The sequence below is a fragment of the Leptopilina boulardi genome, unplaced genomic scaffold (genome assembly GCF_019393585.1).
Source record: "Leptopilina boulardi isolate dan_hultmark-lab unplaced genomic scaffold, ZJU_Lbou_2.1 LbouV2_303, whole genome shotgun sequence".
Lineage (NCBI taxonomy): Eukaryota > Metazoa > Arthropoda > Insecta > Hymenoptera > Figitidae > Leptopilina > Leptopilina boulardi.
In genome coordinates, this window is record NW_026137867.1 from 259,726 (window position 1) to 279,689 (window position 19,964).

General features: G+C 28.3%; 1 protein-coding gene across 3 annotated transcripts in view; it reads right to left on the reverse strand.

Annotated features, from left to right (window-relative positions):
* Positions 1–803: 803 nt before the first annotated feature.
* Positions 804–19,964, reverse strand: part of LOC127282972 (uncharacterized) — an 81,709-nt gene continuing 62,548 nt past the window's right edge. For all 3 annotated transcript variants that reach the window (XM_051307587.1, XM_051307585.1, XM_051307586.1), the window contains 4 exons: positions 18,162–18,219; positions 7,423–8,859; positions 4,202–5,934; positions 804–3,500 (listed from right to left, as the gene is read on the reverse strand). In XM_051307587.1, the coding sequence (XP_051163544.1) occupies positions 4,267–5,934; positions 7,423–8,328 (2,574 nt within the window). In that variant the 5' untranslated portion in view covers positions 8,329–8,859; positions 18,162–18,219 and the 3' untranslated portion in view covers positions 804–3,500; positions 4,202–4,266. The remainder of the gene's footprint in view (positions 3,501–4,201; positions 5,935–7,422; positions 8,860–18,161; positions 18,220–19,964) is intronic.

Genomic DNA, 19,964 nt, shown 5'->3' on the forward strand with positions numbered 1-19,964 from the left:
ATTTAGACATAAATAAATTTTAACTTTAACATTGATATTAATTTAAAAAATCTATTTGTATATTTAAAGGAATTTTGAAGATATCAAAAATTGCAGGAGTTATTCAAAAATTTCTTTAAAATACAAATAAGACTAATAAAGATGAAAATATAGTTTTGCAAAAATTATAAAAATCGGAAGATCAATCTTAATATTTCAAATATGAACTGACCCGTGACAAATAAAATTGAAGTCCATATTTAAATCTGGAACTTAATCAGCATTTTAGATGAGAAATTCTAAAATAATAACAAAAGAATATAAAATTTTCGAGAAATATAAATTCCACCCTAAAATATATAGACTTGGAATAATTGACATCAATACGTCTATAATTCTAAAGTAATAACAGAATAATAGAGAGAAAGTAGAATTTACAAGTTGTAAATTATTATTAAGAGTAACCTATTTCCACTTTCAATCAATTAAATTTTAATAAATTTTAATAAATTTGTAAAATAGTAATGAAATAATGCGGAATGTATATAGCTTTCTGTAGATGGAATACATATTCTTTTATTTATATATTTTTTTAATTCACTGGATAATATCGACAAGAAATTAATCAGACAAATAATAAAAAATAAGTTAGTATAACTATCCGCGACCTATATAAATTATAAATTTTCAATATTCTTAATCTTTCTGGTTCACGTTTATGAGTTTCAACCTGTCCTAAAATGTATTTTTTAAAAAGGACCTTTAACGTTTATTTTAATCGGAATAAATTATCAGGAAAGGAGTAAAATGAAAAACAAAAGATATATATGATTTATATAGTTATTATTTTGTACAGTTATTATACAGTTTTTACAGAGTTCCAATACATAAGCATCTTTTTTTCGTTTATATAATAATAGCTTATATAAGAGCTATGATTTCTCACTTTTTTCTTTCTTCGTTTCTTTTTTTTTTTATTAAAAAATTTTTGCGCTTTTTAACTTGCTAAAATCAAACAAAAATGTTTACCCTTACAAAGGACTCACATTTGTTCATATAAGCATTTTTTTTTCTTATCTCCTTCTCTTTACGCATTTCTTATTCTAGGCGATGTGTGAAAGATGGAATGTTTATTTTAATAACTTTTTTTTTTCTTTCAAAAACTTGAGATAAAAACTTGCATTATTACATGTAAGAAGTACATGACACATTTTGTCATATAATATTGAGATATATTTTTTTCCATACAGATCCGATATACTAACATGTTATCATCGCGAGACATCAATAAAAATTCTTTCAAATATCGAAAAATCTTACGAACAAATTCCCTTTTTTTTATTTCGCACTGCGGAAAATGCGAGGCATTTGTCGGGGGGGTGGGGACAATAATATCTATGAAAAAACATTTTTTATTTTGAATTCATATACTCTTTACGAATTCGTAATAAATTGCGGGTGTACGGTTATTCTTATTGAAGAGAGTAACTATTGCTACTACATTAACACAAGTATTAAAGCGCAAGAAAACTAATTGACATTCGTGAAATTATTCAACGGTAAATGAATAGTTCAAAAACTGTTTCACTGTGATTATTTAATAATAAGAATATTTTTTAGTGTTGTTCTTAAAGAAAAAAAAAAAGAAAAATTATTAAACTTTTCAAGTGATGTATTGAAAAAGTTCAAATAAAAAGAATAAATAAAAAAAAAAACGATTCTTGATATTTTAAAAAAATAAATAAGAGATTTAAAATAAAATAAAAATATTATTTTTAAGAACCACACTAAAAAAAGGAGTATAGAGACAATTATTTCACACTGGCATATTTCAAGAATTACACTCAAGTTGAACTTAAAAAGTGTCTTTAAAAATTGATATACTCACGAAGAGTGTGTATGTGTGTTTGTGTGTGTTTCATATTTACATTGTACATATATAAACATATACAAGACAAAATAGTACTGATTAAAAGTAGAAATGCTACTTTGTACCATAGTCTTCAAAAAATGTTCTAAAAAAAAAAAAATGCTGGCCGGTGCTTGAAACTTAAATTAACTCATTGTTCATTCTTGCACATAATATCATTCACGATTTCGTCGTTCACTTTTTTTTTCAAATCACATATCGTTCATCTTTCTCGCTCATTCATACCAATTAAATTAATATTTAATCGCAAAGTCTTCAATTCATAAATATAATATCTATATTCGAAACGTAAATTAATATATTACAGAATAACTTAGTCTAATTTCGAAAATGCTAACTAAATCTTATGACTTACTGAGCGATAATTTACTATACTGTACAAAAACGTTTTTCGACTCAACCATAAGCACGATTTTCAATTCGAATACTCATGAAAGATTTGGAATCTTTAACGTCGCGTTTGGACCCCGTTTGGCCAATATCTAGAAAAAAATCACGTACACGTTTTATGTAGATTACGTTTCAATACGTAAATGATGTATTTTTTTTTAAAGTGCGATTCGAAAACAAGAATGATCAGTTTTACTGACCGTATCGACATTTTAATAAAGAAATTTTATTTACCATAAAATCAGACTAAAAAATATGTTTTAAGTACACTTTGAAATTAAATAAAAATTTTAAAATCAGCAGAAAACTCGCAAATTTTTTTAGTCACTGGCCATTGCGATAGTTTTCACTGAATGAAAATTAAAAAAAAAGTAATTTTTTCTTTTGGAAAAATAGTTAGACATTATTTCCATAAAACAAAAAAAAAGACCTTTCTATGAAATAGTCAAAAAATAAAAAAAAAACGATCACAATTCCATAATGAAAATTATAATATTTAAATAGAAACCATTTATCGGAACTCTTTATATGAAAAATTTAAAGAAATCAGTCTTGTTCTTAACCACATAATAACTGGTCGGAAATAGTCAATTTAAATATAATTGCTCGGTGCACAACATTTCTTGGCAATTATCTCGAAATAAAGACGTAATTACAATAATTAGCGATTATGCATTATATTAAAATAAATAATAATAAAAAAAAAAGAAAATATACAATTATCTTCTTTTCGAATCGCACTAACGACGGATACATTGATTGGATATAAAGCGTCCTATGGGCTTAAAATAAAAATATCCGTATCTCTTATTTCATTACTCGTTTTAAGAGTAGCGTTAAGTACCATACGCCAAATACAAGATGAAAAAACTTGAAACATCATCTCATTGACTACCCATAGTGAAGCGAAGATTTCCGAGATTTATTTCTTGCTATAATTTTTTTTTTTCTTGACTTTTTCAAAGTCAAAATAAATATCATTTCGATGGACTAATTTAAAAGATCTCAATTTTCATATGAAAATGATGAAATACAATGAAAATGTAAGACTTAGTTTATACACAAGTTATATCTTACATTGTTTTTAAATAAAAATTTAATTTTTTTTTCTTTTTTTTTCACGTTGTGCATCACGATCAGACACTCGCTTTGACTGAATGTTGCTTGACCATTTTACACATGGTGACATTCTTGGTAAACACTGTAACAGAAAAAAAGAATTCAAATTAGTCATTGATAAATGAAGAAAAAAATTGATCAATTTCGTTAAAATAAAATCGAGGTTTCTTTCAATTGTTGATTTTTAAAGATAGGGTAAAAGTACAAGTGGCGGATCAGCAGCAATAAAAAGACTCGAATATGCTACTTTTTAATTTTTTTGTCTTTTAAAGAATAACTTTTTTTTTTAATCGCTCCTGATCCACCACTGGTGTCTTCACCCCATTTTGTTTTAAAGAATTTTAAATTCAATTTATATTGAATCGAGCTCATATAGAAGAAGTTTTATTTAATTTTTATAAATTAAATTAATTCTAGTATTAATTCTAATCAAATTTTAATTTATTGGAGTTTATACTAAAAAGTATTTCTATAAAATAGAATTACTATTTAATGGAATTTAAAAATTAATCGATTTTCCATTTATTCGAATTTATATTTTCATCACAAAATTTTGACATTTGACTGACTAGAAATTTCATTGAATAAAAATGTAGTTTTAAATAGAAATTTAAATTAAATAGTAATTTCATTTTATGAAAATTCGATTATCCGAACTGTGAATATTATCAGAACTTTTTTTTTCATATTCTTGTGACACATTACTAATGGGAATTTATGAATTCCATTATTTTCGATTTTCCCGATAAATGTAAATTTTAATTAAAAATATGAGATGCTTACCTATCAGAAGAGCGACACCAGGAGCAAGGATTAACGGCCGCTAAGACTCCCGCGGCTCTTAACACCTACGTATTATTATACACCTGATGATGCATAGGATGGTGTGCCTGATATTGTCCCTGATTTGGATGCGAGTGTTGCATCGAGTGATGATGTTGATGCGCATGTTGAATGGCATGTTGATGTTGATGGGAATGAGAATGTGGCACTGTATTAGGATGCCTTGCATTATATCTAACACTTCCCGCCAATGAACTTCCCCTGCCATGTGTGCCAATAATACTCTGCGAGTCAGACATTTCTTCCTCCTCACCGCCAAGACTACGAAATCTGACAAATCCATCTTCCGCGACTAGCATCGTTGAACCCGTGGCTGACGCCTGTTCATGCTGTAATCCAGCTTGCGTCGGCGTATGCCTACCACGAGTATCAAGATTTCTCATTGTCTGCACACCATTGCCATGCCGACTAATTGATCCTCTACCCTCGTGAGGGAAATGTCCCATGGTCCCTGATTTTCTAATTGAATGCCTCTCGAATGTTCCCGTGATATTGAGGTGTTCGGGCAGTGTATTCAATGGATAACTATCATCGTAAACTTGTTTGCCAGTTCTCATTGTATAATTTTGAATAGCCTGATTGGTGCTGCATATTGCTGGATAGAGTACGTCATCCATATTTTCAGTGGATGTTGAACTTCCACATGGAAAGAGTGCAAAACCCGAGTGTGCAGAATGTTGTTGAAGTTGTTTTTCACGTAATGGATATTGGGATAGACTTGAGACCCATGCCATTAATCCACACATGGTGAGCTCCAATAAACGGACGGAAGATTGCCAACCCCACCAGAGCCAGGAATGATGATACAATGTGGACCTTTCCTGTACTCCGAAGATACAGTCAAAAAGTTGAACACTACCCATGAGAATAAATAAGAGAGCTGTTGCTATTGATGTTGTAATTGCTGTATTCAATGCCATTGCCATGGGATCAGCGGCAACATGATTGTTTATTGATTTATTGGTGGTTATATGGATTTGTGATCGAATCACACGATAGACGTACATGTAGCAGAGTCCAAGTACCATGCAGACAATTATATAAATACATTGGCAGATGAGGGGTAAAATTTTCGCCTCGTCATGATAGCCAAGAAGAGGACTGGAAATTTGCAATGAAATACAAAGGACAACGTGTACAATTGCATAAGATGCGACTGATGTTGGTGAAAAGTATTTATTGTTAAACGATGGTGCTTCCGAACACCTTGTCAAATAGAGGACAAGTGTGGCAAAAGCCGTAGAGAGCATTGGCGATGGTAGATACATTAAAACTCCAGACAGTGAACTGTGCAATGTACCCGAGAGATTGTTTGCATCGTAGAAGAGATGAAAACATCTTAGAGTGCACACAGTTGTCAGCAGCAAATGCACAGTAAGAAAGTACGATTGTGTGAAGAGATTCGTAGCATCGTTGAAGCGAACTATTTTATATATTGAGTAGAGTGCCATAAGAGTAAAGCTGATTGCTGCAATATAGACGTGAAGAGACCAAGCAATCCTCCAGCTTGGATCCAAGGGAAATGGATCTCTGTGTGGTATCACACGATCATCATCAATTGGTCCTTCCTTCGAAGGATTTGGAGGTTGTGGCTGTGGATAAAGTAATCGTTCTCCATCCACTGTCTCAATATTCTCAGTCTTGAAGACATTTTCGTTGTAGTTCTTCTGGTCCTAAAAATAAAATACTCATTAGAATTGTTTTAAAAAAAATATATCATTTTCTCAAAAAAGTAAAGAGAGAATTGCATTATGAGAATATATGATAATGATATACATGAGAATGTGTTAAAAAAAAAAAAAGAAACAACTTCCTTGGAGTTGAAAAGCAAAAAGAAAGGAAAGATAACTAGGGAATTATAAATTGAAGACTGGAGCAAAAGAAGAGAGGAATCAGAAATCAAAGCAACACTTTTGCATGTGTCGAGAGAAGAATCCTTTTCTGTATAAAGAATGAAGCAAACAAGTAGTTGGGATGGGAACGTGCTAAAATTAGAAACTCTGTATGCTCTAAGGAATATGGACTTATGAAGCACTACGATGAAAGTTTGAAAACAAGTTTTAATACTATGCAGGGTAGACAGAGATTGTCGACAATTTTAACAATCTACACTTTGTTGACGGTGTAAACTTTTCATCGTTCTAGAAGAGATTATTCGCAGATGAAGTTTAGAAAATCATTTGGGAATTGAGTTTAATTTTTGGATGATACGTCTCTAAAATAGAAGGGGAGAGGGGTAATTCATTTGGGAAAACTCATTTTCAAATTGACTTTCATTTTTACAAAAAAAAATAATTCTCAAATAAAGATAATTTTTTTAAAAAATTTTTTCGTGACTAATTATTTCTTTTTAAAAAAACTTGGATAAATTATTCATCGCTTATTAATTTCTCTCAAAAAAAAAAATTATCTTCACTGAGGATTATACATTTAAGTGGTGTATAATTTGAGCTAATTATTTGATTAATTCTAGAATGAAAAATTAATTGAAATTCAGATTATTTAAATTCAATTGGATTTTAAATATTTAATATTCAATTATGAAGAAAATTTGTAATTGGCAAATAATAGGATTAAAATTAGACAATGAGGACATTTTTTTTAAATAATTTTTTTTTTAGTAAAAATTTGACGTCGGTGAACTTTAAAACGTATATGATCAACGATTTAGAAGAAAAATTATAACAATTTTTTGTTTAAAAAATTTTTTGCAAGGTTTTTTGTTCAATAAATTTTTAAAAGAAAAATTTGTAAGCAAAATATTTTATTATTCTTCGCGTAAAAAATATTTATTTTTAATTGTTGTGATTATTGTAAATTTCATCGACGTAAAATTTGTACAATTTTGGAAATTTAAAAAAAAAAAGTGAAAATTCAGTTAAAGTGTAATTCTATGAAATAGAGAAGTAAGTGTAATTTAATTAAATAATAATACGATTTAATTATATAGTCAAACAAAAATTCAATTATAAAAGACAAAAATAAAATAAACACCAGTTCGATTAAGTGTCAATTTGGTTAAACAATTTAAATGAATTGAAATTTTTTTTATTAAATTCGTTTAAATGACAATTTGATTGCGCCTTTTTCGACAAAAATTTTTCAATATAATAAATAAGACTATTAATAAAAAAAAATATTAATAGAAAAAGTGAATTTACCCGATCAACATCATCTTCGTCCTCGTCGTCATCTTGTCGCCTTGTGTTCGGTAAATTAAATATGATGGGATTCGTCACAGAATTGGACATGGTTGTTGTCCTGATTGTGCTAGTTGTTGTCGTCCTCTCTGTTGTTGAAATTGGCGCAATATTTTGCACTGGACTCTTGGTTGGCAGTGGTTTAAGGAGAATTTCTGGAATGTCTTGTTTCCTGCCATTACTTCCTGACAAAATTCTCGAAATACTGGGATAATGTAAAGTAGGAGCAAATTCATTGGAAATATTTCTCTTCTCTGGCTCTGATGCCTCATAGCTTTTTTGCTCTTTACTTAAATTATGAGTTTTACTACTTTTGACGATCGAACGCTCTGGGGGTTGTGAGGGACCTTGAACAAGATCCTTTGGTCTTATCGGTATTCTCTCTTGCGCTGGAGTGCCACTCGGTGGTGGTACGGGCCTTCTCAACACCACATGGGGATCGTAGTGTGTTCCCCTGAGAGTTGGCTTGTCGGCAAAGGGATTTGAGAGTTCGGGCGGTAATGGGGGTGTGAAAAATGACTTAGACGGCGGAGCATAGGACGGTTGCTCTCGAAATACAGGTGAGGGGGTGGCTCGTGACGCTGGACTCTTGACAGACGGTTGTGTCCATGTTGTCGAGAGAGGTGAGGGCACTGTCGAGAGTGTTGTACTCGCGGAAACCTGAGGCTCAAAGGCAGGAACACTTCGCTTTGTTGTCGCTGAACTGTGCGCCACTTTATTGAAAATAGCCGCAATATTCTTCTCAAAGGCTGTTCCATCTAAATTGAACACCGGACTATTGGGACCACCGTCATTGGTTCCCAATGCGGAAACCAAAGTAATCACCACAATTAAAATTACAAGTGTTCTAAACATTATTAGAGCCATTTGAAATTAATTTATCAAACAAAAAATAGATCCTCTTCTTGAGATTCTGTGAATATTTCTAATAGATCCATCAATTAAGTACGTTGATATCTTCTTCTTTTTTTTTTTTTTACGTATTTGTAAGACCCTGCATCCAACAATTGAAAAATGACTACTTAATCAACTTAGGTTACTACTTTATCACAAATTTGTAGAATTTCATATCACTAGAATGGATTTGAAATATTCAGCTTCTTATTTATTTTTTGTGTGTGTGGGAATTGCACTAAAAAAATTTTTCTTGTTTTTACGAACTGACCAAAAGTCTATTAAAAGCACTGTTTTTCTTTCTTGGTTTCTCTTCCTCGGGAACGGATAGGTGTGCGGAGACTTTAACGCACCAGACCAGCCCAAGTTCATCGAGCTGTAGATATCCGTCCATGAAAGATTCTCTGATCGTTGCGGTTCTCCTCGGTCATTATCTCAGACAATCTTCGATAAGCGATGATCCATTCCTCGCCTTGCCACAAAATCGATCAATGGTCCAGATACCTGAAATCGAAATTGAGAATTAGAGAGAGAGGAAAATGGATTATAATTCAATTTAACGATATCTCACATACAATATATATATAGACAATTTTATTTCAAATTTTTATGAGTAATATTTCAAAAATTTTAATTTAGACTCCGAAACATTGGCAAAAAAATTAAAATTAGACTTTCGTCAAAAGTCGTTTGTCTTCCAATGAGAGAATATAAAATTTCAGCTCAGCAAACAAATATTGAATTAATTTTTCATTGAGAGACAATTCTCTCAATATGACTTATGAAATTCTTTTACCTCTCAACTTGGAAGATAAATGATCTTTGATTGAGGTAAGAAAAACTCATATTCCCCCGTAATTACTCAGAAAAGATTACTTTTCATAATACCGATGAATTGAGTAACATATTCCGTGTAATCGTTTGTCACTGACTGGTATGGTGAAAAAAAAAAAAAAAAAAAAAAAAAAATCGTGAAATGTTCGTTCTCTCTTTTAAAATTGATAGCGTGTCATCGATTTAAAGCGCTAGTGGGGGAAAAGGTCTCTTGGAAAGCAACACCCATACATATATAGTACAATTAATTCATTGAAAGCTGATCCAAAGTATCTCTCCTCTCAGGTAAAGGTAGTACGGCTTCAAAAGCATGAGGGAGTGGCTACAGGAACTGTATGATTACCTTCAAAGGGTCCTATGTACACATTACAGCCCTTAAAAGTTGTAATTTCAAGTTTTTTGAAGGCATATAACAGGAAATTGGGTAGACGAAGACGTTAGTTTATACTGCAAGAAGCCGCACATGTGACACGTGTTGCAGAGAAAGTTTAGGTCAGGGAAACGCCATTCTCAACTCGCACACGTTGGATAAGCACAAGGAAATCCTTATGCCTTGATTTTTTTTTTCCTATTTGAAGATGTGAAAGTTAAATCCTTCGAAAAGCATCTTGCCATCTTTCACATGCTGGGAATCAAAGCATTTCACTTTTAGACTCTCTCTCTCTCTCTAAACATTCACAAGGATTGAAAAACAAAACACTTCCTGGCACGCGTAAAATACAATTTAACAAAATAAAAATTTTACTATCTAGAAACTAGAACATATTGAATGTATTTTCATTTCCAATTCAAATCAATTGAAAATGTAAATTATTTAACCAATCGATAATATCGTTAATTGGTTTAATGAAATTGCTGCGCGTTTAATTGGAAAAATTGTTATTCAATTTCTAGCTAAATAGTTAAAAGTATAATTAGTTACAATTGTTGAAAGTTGACAATAATTAAAACTATTATAATTTTTTTTTTTAAATTTTTATTCAAACCAAATTTATTTAAATAATGATATACGAATAAATATTAATCAATAATAGTTTTAGAAATATAAATTTCTTTTTTAAGCCAAGATTTAATTAATCAAGTGGTGTTTTTTAATTTTTGGCCTATTGTCTATTGAATTAAATTTCTCTTCATTGTGGAGATTAATTTTCCTTCTCGAATATTTACTACATTATAACAACTATCATTAGCAACCATTTCTATATTTATTATTGCAATTCAATATGTTTCCCAGAATATCTAAAAATGTTTAAAAACCAAAAAAATAATTGAATAATAACAGAAAATAAAATTCTATTTTATTTTATTATTATATTTTTATAATAGGGAGAAAATTTTTATGAAATATAATCTTTCATTTTATAATATAGTTGAAAAATATAGTTAGAATTTTATAACTTGTTTGCCGGATCAAATAATAAATTGAGGGAACTCTCAAACTGAATAAGTTGCATAAAGAAACTTTCTCAGAGAGATCTTATTGAGTAAGTGAATGAACTAGTTTAGTTTCCGAGGGCAAACTTACGAATGTTATCTCTATATCTATATATATATATATATATATTCTCCAAAATCCAAATGATGTTTTTCACAAAACTTGTGTATTTCAATTAGAAACCTTCAATGAAACTCACACACACATTTTGCAAAGCTGGCTTTGAAGGGTGAGAAATGTGCACAAAACTAATACTCTGCTCAGTGGGTTTTATTTTAAAAAATTACTTTGAAAATGATTACCATTTGAAATTTTTCTTTCTTCCTTTGTTTTTTAATTTTCATTTAAATTTCTTTTTTGTTCAAATGTGTGCAAGTTACAATTATCCTCTTTTTTTTAAAAAAAAGAAGAAAAAAGTGCAAGTTTAACTAGGACATATTCGTTCTCTAGAATTTTCTTTCTGTTATGAGGCTACTACGTTTTCCATAAAAAAAGATAACACAAAGTAATTGCGTATAGTGCAAGAATATAAAGATTATAAAGCCTTTTTAAAACTTAAATGCTATTTAAAACGATGTTAATTAGTATACGCAACGGAGAGTAAGAAATTTCGCAATATTCACGCTCTTGCGTAAAATATGTTTCTGTATTAATTTACACACCCTTCTAATCGATTTTTACCCGTAAATTCCAATTTAAAAAAAAAACAAAGTGAAGTTCACTCAACATTTTCCAAAAAAAATCACACATAACAATTAAATGTATTTAACTTCTTTATGAGTCATAAAATTCTTTTTTTTTTCCAATATAAAATGCATATTTTTCCATATATAGAGAAAAAAACGTATTTGTCGTAAATCATCATCTTTTCTTGTTTAATATTGTTTACTTTTTTGTTTGTATAAAATCACAATAAATTGAAGTTTTTACGATGATGCCTATGTTATATATAGTAAACAAAAAATAAAAGTGAATGACGATTTTGAAAATGCAAATAAATTTAGTAATTATTATGATATAAAATGCTTGTCAAAGAATGGACTTGTTGAAAGATCATGGGCATGGAGAAAAACTGGTTTTTAATAAACTTTTCAAGCCGTCAAAGAGTCTTTTATAAGGGGATAAAAATCGTATCCCATCTGGTAATGTTCAAAGGACGTTGATGAGCTCATTTCTTGATACTCAACGGGCATAAACGCCAATGGCTATAAAACGTAACTGCGCCTTTTTTTTCATTAGGTCGTTTCTTTGAATTTTCCACATAAAAATCCCTTATTGTCTTATATATTGGGGATTTTAAAAAAAAAAAAAAAAAAAACAAAGACTTTTCTTAACAAATTAAAACGTAATTGAAAGAAAAAATTTTTTTTTAAAAAAATAATTTGTCAGAGAACGATTAAAATCTCGACAAGTAAACAAGCATTTTTATCATCGTTAATAATGAGACAGAATTCCTTTTTTTTGTGAAAAATTTACATTATTAATATACAAAAAAAAAAAATTGTTTTTATTACTCATAGCCATATCTGTCGCCTAACGTTTATTACCCCCCCGGAATCATTTTTATCGTCGAGAGAGAGAGAGAGGGACTTTAAAAAGAGTGAAATACCAGTTATTTTAAAGAGGCGATATAGACCATGCAAACGTATGTTTAGGGATATTTTTTTTATGTGAATTTTTATATCATAAACTCATGTGAATTTAGTTTCATTATCTCGCTCATTATTTTTCATTATCATCTTTTTGTTTGGGGCAATTCGCCCTCTGGGCTAATGAATAAATTTTTCCATAATTGGGAAAAATTGATTCCTATATTATTAATTTTCCAATATTCATATATACATGAAACAGTAGGCGTATATACATATAGAATATATCCTTATAAAGTGAAAGGAAGGGAATTTTATGTGAGCGAAATCTTAGCCTCAAATTATTTACATATCTTCTCTCGACAAAGGTTCATGTAATATTTTATCACGTAATTCTTATTTATTATACACTTTTATAGCTTTTATCCCAGGAATTTAAAGTTTTATCCTTTTTCTTTTTTTTGTTTAATAGTGTATATATAACTTTATTGCAACTTTAATTGGAAAAACTACTGAAACTACCATCATTTTCTATAAAGCTGCAATTTTAATTAATTAGTTTCTGTAAAAAAAAAAAAAAATTTCCAATTCATAAAGAATTGTTTTTTTTATTTCGTTCGATGTTAAAATTTAATTTCGAGTTAAATTAAAATTAAGTTTTTTAATTCAATTGTTCGTATGGAGAAAACTTGTTTTTTGTTAAGGAGATTTTCATATTATTCATATAGGATTTGCGATAGTTAATAGTCTATAAACGAGAAGTGCCATATTCAATTATATATATATGATTATATTTAAGTCGATTGTAATCCCTTCGTTTTCTGTCGAGTTGATTGTGAGCCGGATGGCGATATACATAGTTGTAATTGTGCAATCTTGAATGATGTGTATCGCCACAAATAATCGCAAAGGAATCTTGAGTACTTGGATGCAGCACCTACCAACCATGTATACGTACTTTCACGCGTTCGACGATTTTTAACCCTGACTTCAGCCTCACGATCGAGGATTCCGAATGTCTGTACGGATATATAAACACCTGTGTATTTATATATGTGTATGTGTATATAGCTACAGCCATGAACCATCCCATATATAAACTCATTTATAGGTATTGGTTAGTGTACATATATATATATACACACACACATATATACATGGTAGTATAAAGGTGATCCTGTGAGAAGAGCATCGCAGCATCTATATGTGCTGAAAGGTCGATGGGCATTCGCAAAGTGCTTTCAGCAAGACGCTACATTCAAGACTGCAATATTGTACGATATTTTTACTACATTCGATTGATTTCTAACCCATTCCACTCAATCTACAATGTTTGCCTATTATCTTCACGGCATAAGTGTTTCAACTCTTACATTTTATATATATATATATATGTGAAATTACATTTTGCAATATTTTAAACACAATACAATTGCCATATATAAACATATTGTGCAATGTAATAAGAAAATTTTAATTAAAATAACAGTAATTTTTGTTTGAAAATAATATTTCAAAATTTTAATTTTTATTGTTTTAACTAAGACGTGAGAATATATTTTAATTTTATAAATAATCATAAAATTGAATTTTTATATAATACAATTTTTATTTCAGTGAATTTTTATTATTTTCTCCAGTTCAATGAATTTTTATTTAGCAGAATTTATCTTTTTTTTTTTTTTTTCATAAAACATATAGGGAAAAAAATTTATTTAATCCAAATATTACTTAACTATTATCAAATAAAACAAATAATAGAATTAAATAAACTGTTTATAATTTCTGTATTTTAAATAAAAGTTAATAATTATTTAATGCAAATTGTTTATTTAAACAGTCAAATAATCGAATCAAATACATTTTTTTTATCCCTTATTTGACAAAAAAATATGCCATTATTTGTATTAAAAAAAAAAAAGAGAAAATACCTCAATAAAAATTCTATATCATTTTCTTTTCTAAATCAATAATTTTTATGCTATATTGACAGAAAAATATTACTTTTTTTTATAGTATTGATTAAAGTATTAAATTTACAATCAAAATCCAACTGGCAATTAGAATTAAATTATTATTTGTTCTCAACTTTTTTCTTTTTTTTTTTTTTTAAACAAAAATATACGCATTTTTCTCCCGCACGAACAATAGAATCAAGCGTTTCACGATTATAACACAATTTCAAAGCGTCGATTTTCAATTTCAATCATAATTTCAACGGAAATGGAAAAAACGAAAACTGATTTATTTCCAAGATATTCTATTTCAATTTTTAATTTCAAAACTGATTTTAATTTTTTTTCATTTCTAGCATCGTGTGTCACACAAAAGAGAAATGTTTTTTTTTTACGTTCTTCGACAAAAATTGTTTACAATATTAAAAAAAAAAAAAAAAAATTGCAAAATACCTTTTTTTACTTTAAAAAATATGAAATTATTAGATTTTAGCAAAGTTTCTGCTAGTTTTACACAATCCCTCTTATATTGAGAATGTTTGTCGAATCGCCTAACAGGACTTGGAATGTTTTGATCTTTTTCAAAGTGGATATATAAAGAGTTGAAGGATCTACTATGTGCTTAAATTGGCCCTTCTTGAACATTGAGGATTTAGGGTATTACTTCTGAAAGTAGTGCATGCAGAAGGAATACACAACAAAGTTCAAAAAAAAAAAAAAAAAAGTTACTCTTCTCTCTCAATATATACAACACTTTTAACATAAGGACGTCCTTCCAAGGACAACATCAAAGTGAAATACATTAAAAAATCGCTTGCATATGAAATTTCAATCAAACATATTTAAAAAAAATACGCTGAACTCAATGAAATTTTTTTTTTTTAAATTTACAAACTTCCGTTGGAAATATATATATATTTTTTTTTCGCTTATTCAGACATCAAATTTCATACTGCTGAGTGGTAAAAATTGTCTTCAGCATGAAAAACTCTAAATAAACATATTTAAAATATTACGAAAAAAAAAATGACGAAAATTTTATTATATACGCGAAATTTATACCACTTTATGCTTTATGCTTTGGGATTTAATTAATTTGTAAATTATTCTACCAAAAATAAATTCTTCATCCAAGTATATATAATATATATATATATATATATATATATATATATATATATATATATATATATATATATATATATATATATATATATATATATATATATATATGTATATATATATATATATATGCGTGAAGTTACAAGATAAATATAATACGCGAACAAGATAAAAAAAAAAAAGAGGAAAAAATGTATCTTGATGACAAAATCAAATCATGACATTGATCTCTGTAAATGTAGTTATTACAGGGCTTTTATCGGAAGAATCTGTAGCATGCATGACTTATTGCAATTACACAACATGTTGTTAAAAGCAGTAGTTGACACTCGAGTCATAATTCTCACTACTTCGTTATATACATTGTGTTTTTTCCTAAAAATCGATTTTTCATCTTTTAAAAAATTTTAATAGCAAAAAAGAAAATTAATAAATTTTTAAATATATATATCGAAAAGTGGATAAAAATGTTAGGTGTTTAAAATTTCAAACATTTTCGCCACTGAATAAAATTCGAAACATATGTGAGATATAAAATTCTACATAAAATATAATAAATGATTTTTAGGAAAACATTAAATATTAATATATAACATCTATCGAATCTCTCTGGAGATTACTGAAAACCCGCAATACATTTCTTTCTTATTCTCAATCTTCTTATCTTTTAAAAAGCTTTTACCAAAATTACTCATTCAACATTTTAAATATGCTCTTATTCTCATCTTTCTTTCTCTCTCAATCAAGGACGACTTTCAATATTAAAAATGTTTTCCTTATATTGCGCAGTTGACGTTTGTCCTAATTTTTCTTCTAATTATAAATAATTTTTTTATTATTTTATTTTTTGTTATTTTTATTACTTTTATTATTATTATTTTTATTTTAATATATATTTTTTTAAATTAAAAGTTCATTAATTTTTATTATTAATTTGAGAGAAAAAAATGCGAGACATTTTAATAAAAATTAATCAAATTTTTCCTTCCAAGTTTACGTTTTTTATTTTATTTATTCTCTTTTTTTGAGTTGGAATTCTCCTATGCTGGATATTACAGTTTGTTTTTATCGTTATACACGGGAATATGAATTCAATTTCCTTTTAAAAATTTATTTTTCCCCTGACTCTCGCGAGAATTGCGCATTTTAATGTTCAACGCAGTAATGAGCAATTTTTTTTTTTTTTTTTTTTTTCATTTCAAGTTATCTTTCAATGTTCTAGAATGACATTAAGAAATTCGTTTCTTAACTATACTAATACTCTCGCGGTTCTCTTATCTCTATCCTCGAAACCCTTTATATGATACTATGACCAAAATGATACTTTATTACAGGTCACTGATCTTATTCAAGTAGTCATTCTCTTAATAATTTTCTATATAGATTTTAAAGCAGAAAATTCACATTTATTACGTACAAAGAGCTTTAACGACAAAAAAAATATAATAATTAATTACCCAAAAACAATGCTTTTATACACACATTGCTAATTTAATTAACTTTCTACTTTGTTGATTATTTGCGTTTTCAAAAAATAATAATTTTTAATTATACAGCGACTTTAATTTAATTAGATATATACCTCGTGCAATGGAGAAAAAAAAATTATAAATTATTTTTCAAATATTTATTGTATAAAATTCTAAGAATCTATTGAATTTATAATCACATTCTCTCTACCTTAGAAATGGAATATCGAGAGAAAAAATATGTCCCCTTTGAAAAAAATTTATATGACATCGATAAGGGATTTTAAATATTTGATTTATAATATGAATAAAAAAAAAAGTGTGCGCGTAATTAAAGATTTAATTATGCTCCCGGTAAAAAGACGATATTGTGTAGGAAAAGGATGTTCAGAAACCAGGATCGTTTTCTCGTTTAACACCCCGACAGAAAGAGAGAAAGGTGGGGAGAGGGAAATAGAGAGAAAGAGAGAGAGGGAACATAGGTTCTATGGAGATTGCTCGTCCAAGAATGCAGTAATCAACATTCCCTCCGCAAACTTTGGTTTGCTATCTTGATAGTGCACTAGTAATAGTATACCCAAGTATCCAACCCGAAACTCCTTCCTTTTGGAGTTTCTGTTTCGAGTGTCGACAGGACCCTCTCTCTCTCTCTCTCTCGCTATTTATTACCCCCCAAAAAAAAGAGAAAAAAATTTATATTCACCTTAACATAAAACTTTCTTAACACTTTGTGACTCTAACTTGGAAATAAAAAAGCGCAAATCTAATCGAAACCACAAGAATCTTTCCCACAGAATGAAATCATCCATAGCGCAATATTATATATATTGCAATCATATACATATAACTGTTCAATTAAAAGAAAATCATTTCATTTGATTAAAAAACTTTTATATACAATTTAATTCAATTAAAACTTTATATTTTCAAATTAAATTTAAAAGTAAAATTAAATTTTATAAAGTTTTACATTAATAAAGTTTTTTCATTTTATTTGAATAGAAGAAAAAAAATGGTTCATTTTAATAATTCAATAAATAGAAACAAAAAAAAAAAAAAAATAGAAAATACATCAGTGAAGTTTATGATCAACGATTAAAAATGAAAAATATTTTTCATACAGAAAATAGTAAAATTTTTCTTTTAATTGATCAAGAAAAAAAATTTTCAGACAAAATATTATAATAATTTGTATAGAATTTTTATTTTTCTAAATCGTTGATGATAAACGTTGTGAACTTTACTGTCGTCTAAATAATAAATATTATTGCAATAATAATTAATAAATTGTTTATATCACAATTTCAAGAGTTATATATATATATATATATATATATATATTTCGTTTATATAATGATGATATAAAATTAGTTATAAGTAATTAAAGTTTAATTAAACTCACCTAGCGGTGGCTTTCGGGAATGAGACTCCATCAGATTTATTCATAGAAACGTTAGAGTCTGAAATTAAAAAAGAAAGCTATCAAAGCAAAGTGCAAATACAGATAAAATAAATAAATGTGAAATAGTCATCAAATTTTTTTATTTTGTCATTTTTAAAAAAAAAAAAAAAAAATAATCTTTAAATGTCAGTAGGAATTTGAAGAAAAGAAATTCTAACTTTTTTTTTTGGAGTGGGGAAAAATAGGAAAAAGATTAAAAACCATGATATGACAGAAAATATTGTCCGCTAAAGAGTCAAAATGAAGTCAAAATAAATGGCCATAAATCAAAATGTCAATATATCAGTATACAATTTTTCCCAACGATATTATATTTATAGTGGAGAGTTATGACTATTTTGTGTATTAAGAAGCGACTTAATATTTTGGTGAACAAAAGTTTTCTCCGATCTTTCATGATTCACATTCTCCGACGGTCCACGAGGCCTTTTGTCCTCTCCCTCTATTTTTTTTCATCTACTCGAGACCCTTGGGTCTTCCATAGGTGGAGATTCAAAGCACAAAGAGCACGCGATGGTTCTCGGCAGCCTTAAGATTCACGTACAAAGTGCATACACACACATATATATATATAAGAAATACGTGTGTGTAAACCTGCCACTCTGCTTTTATATAAAAAAATTTTTTTTTTTTTTTCGGTACATAGGCGCCCCTAAGGTTTCGTTATAGATCCTAATTCGGGGATTTAACTCCATTCGACTATTGCCTGACCTTTCAACGACGTTAATTTTTATATATATATATATATCTACGTCATCTAGACAAGAAGGGAAAACATACAGGTTCTATAACAGACAATGGGGTTATTTGAATGGGTGCGATTTCAAAGATGGGGAACGAGAATCACGTTCTATTCTCTTTTTTCTCATTCTGTATATATAAATTTATATATCAGGTATATGAAGACATAGAATCAGAGATGAAATTGTCCGGAAATCGGAGCATTTCGCTGGCAAATAAAATTAAAAGAATATTAAGACTGCATATCGTTTTTATATACCTTTATAGGGTATTAAAATATCAATGAGAAAAATAAAAATCACTTCTTTATTTTGGTATTGAAAAATATTTTTCTTAACATAAAGAACGAAGTTCACAACATCAATGATTAAAAAAAAAATATTTTTTTCACTCAAAAAATAACCAATATTTTGTCTACAAATTTTTTTTTCCAAAAAATTATTGATTAAGAAACGTTGCAAAAAAAAAAGTTTAAATTAAAAATAATAATTATTTGTATTTTTTTTTCTCAATCGTTAATCATAAACTTTGTGAACTCATTATATGATGAGAATGTAAAAAAAAAATTGCGATTTCATATCTCAATTTTGTATAATATTTACCATATTAGCGAAATTGAAAACAATTATTCCATGAATGTATAATGTATAGAAAATTTTTCATCTGTCATATTTACCCTCGACACATGTCATAAAAAAAACATTGATACATAGAAAGATTGCGTGACAAAAACTATTCATTTCAGTATAACGTAAATGTGACTTTGCAAATATGATAATTTGTTTAGAGGTACGTCGTCTTCACTCGCACCGTGTTATGTACATATTTGTATATATATATATATATATATATATATATATATATATATATATTGAAAAGTAAAATAGAGAGCACGCGATTTCGTGGTTGAATGTGTCACGCGATACTCATTTAGAGAAAGCGTCGTAATTGCTCATGTCAATTATTGTGTGCACGAGTCAACTCCTAAGACAACAAGATGAT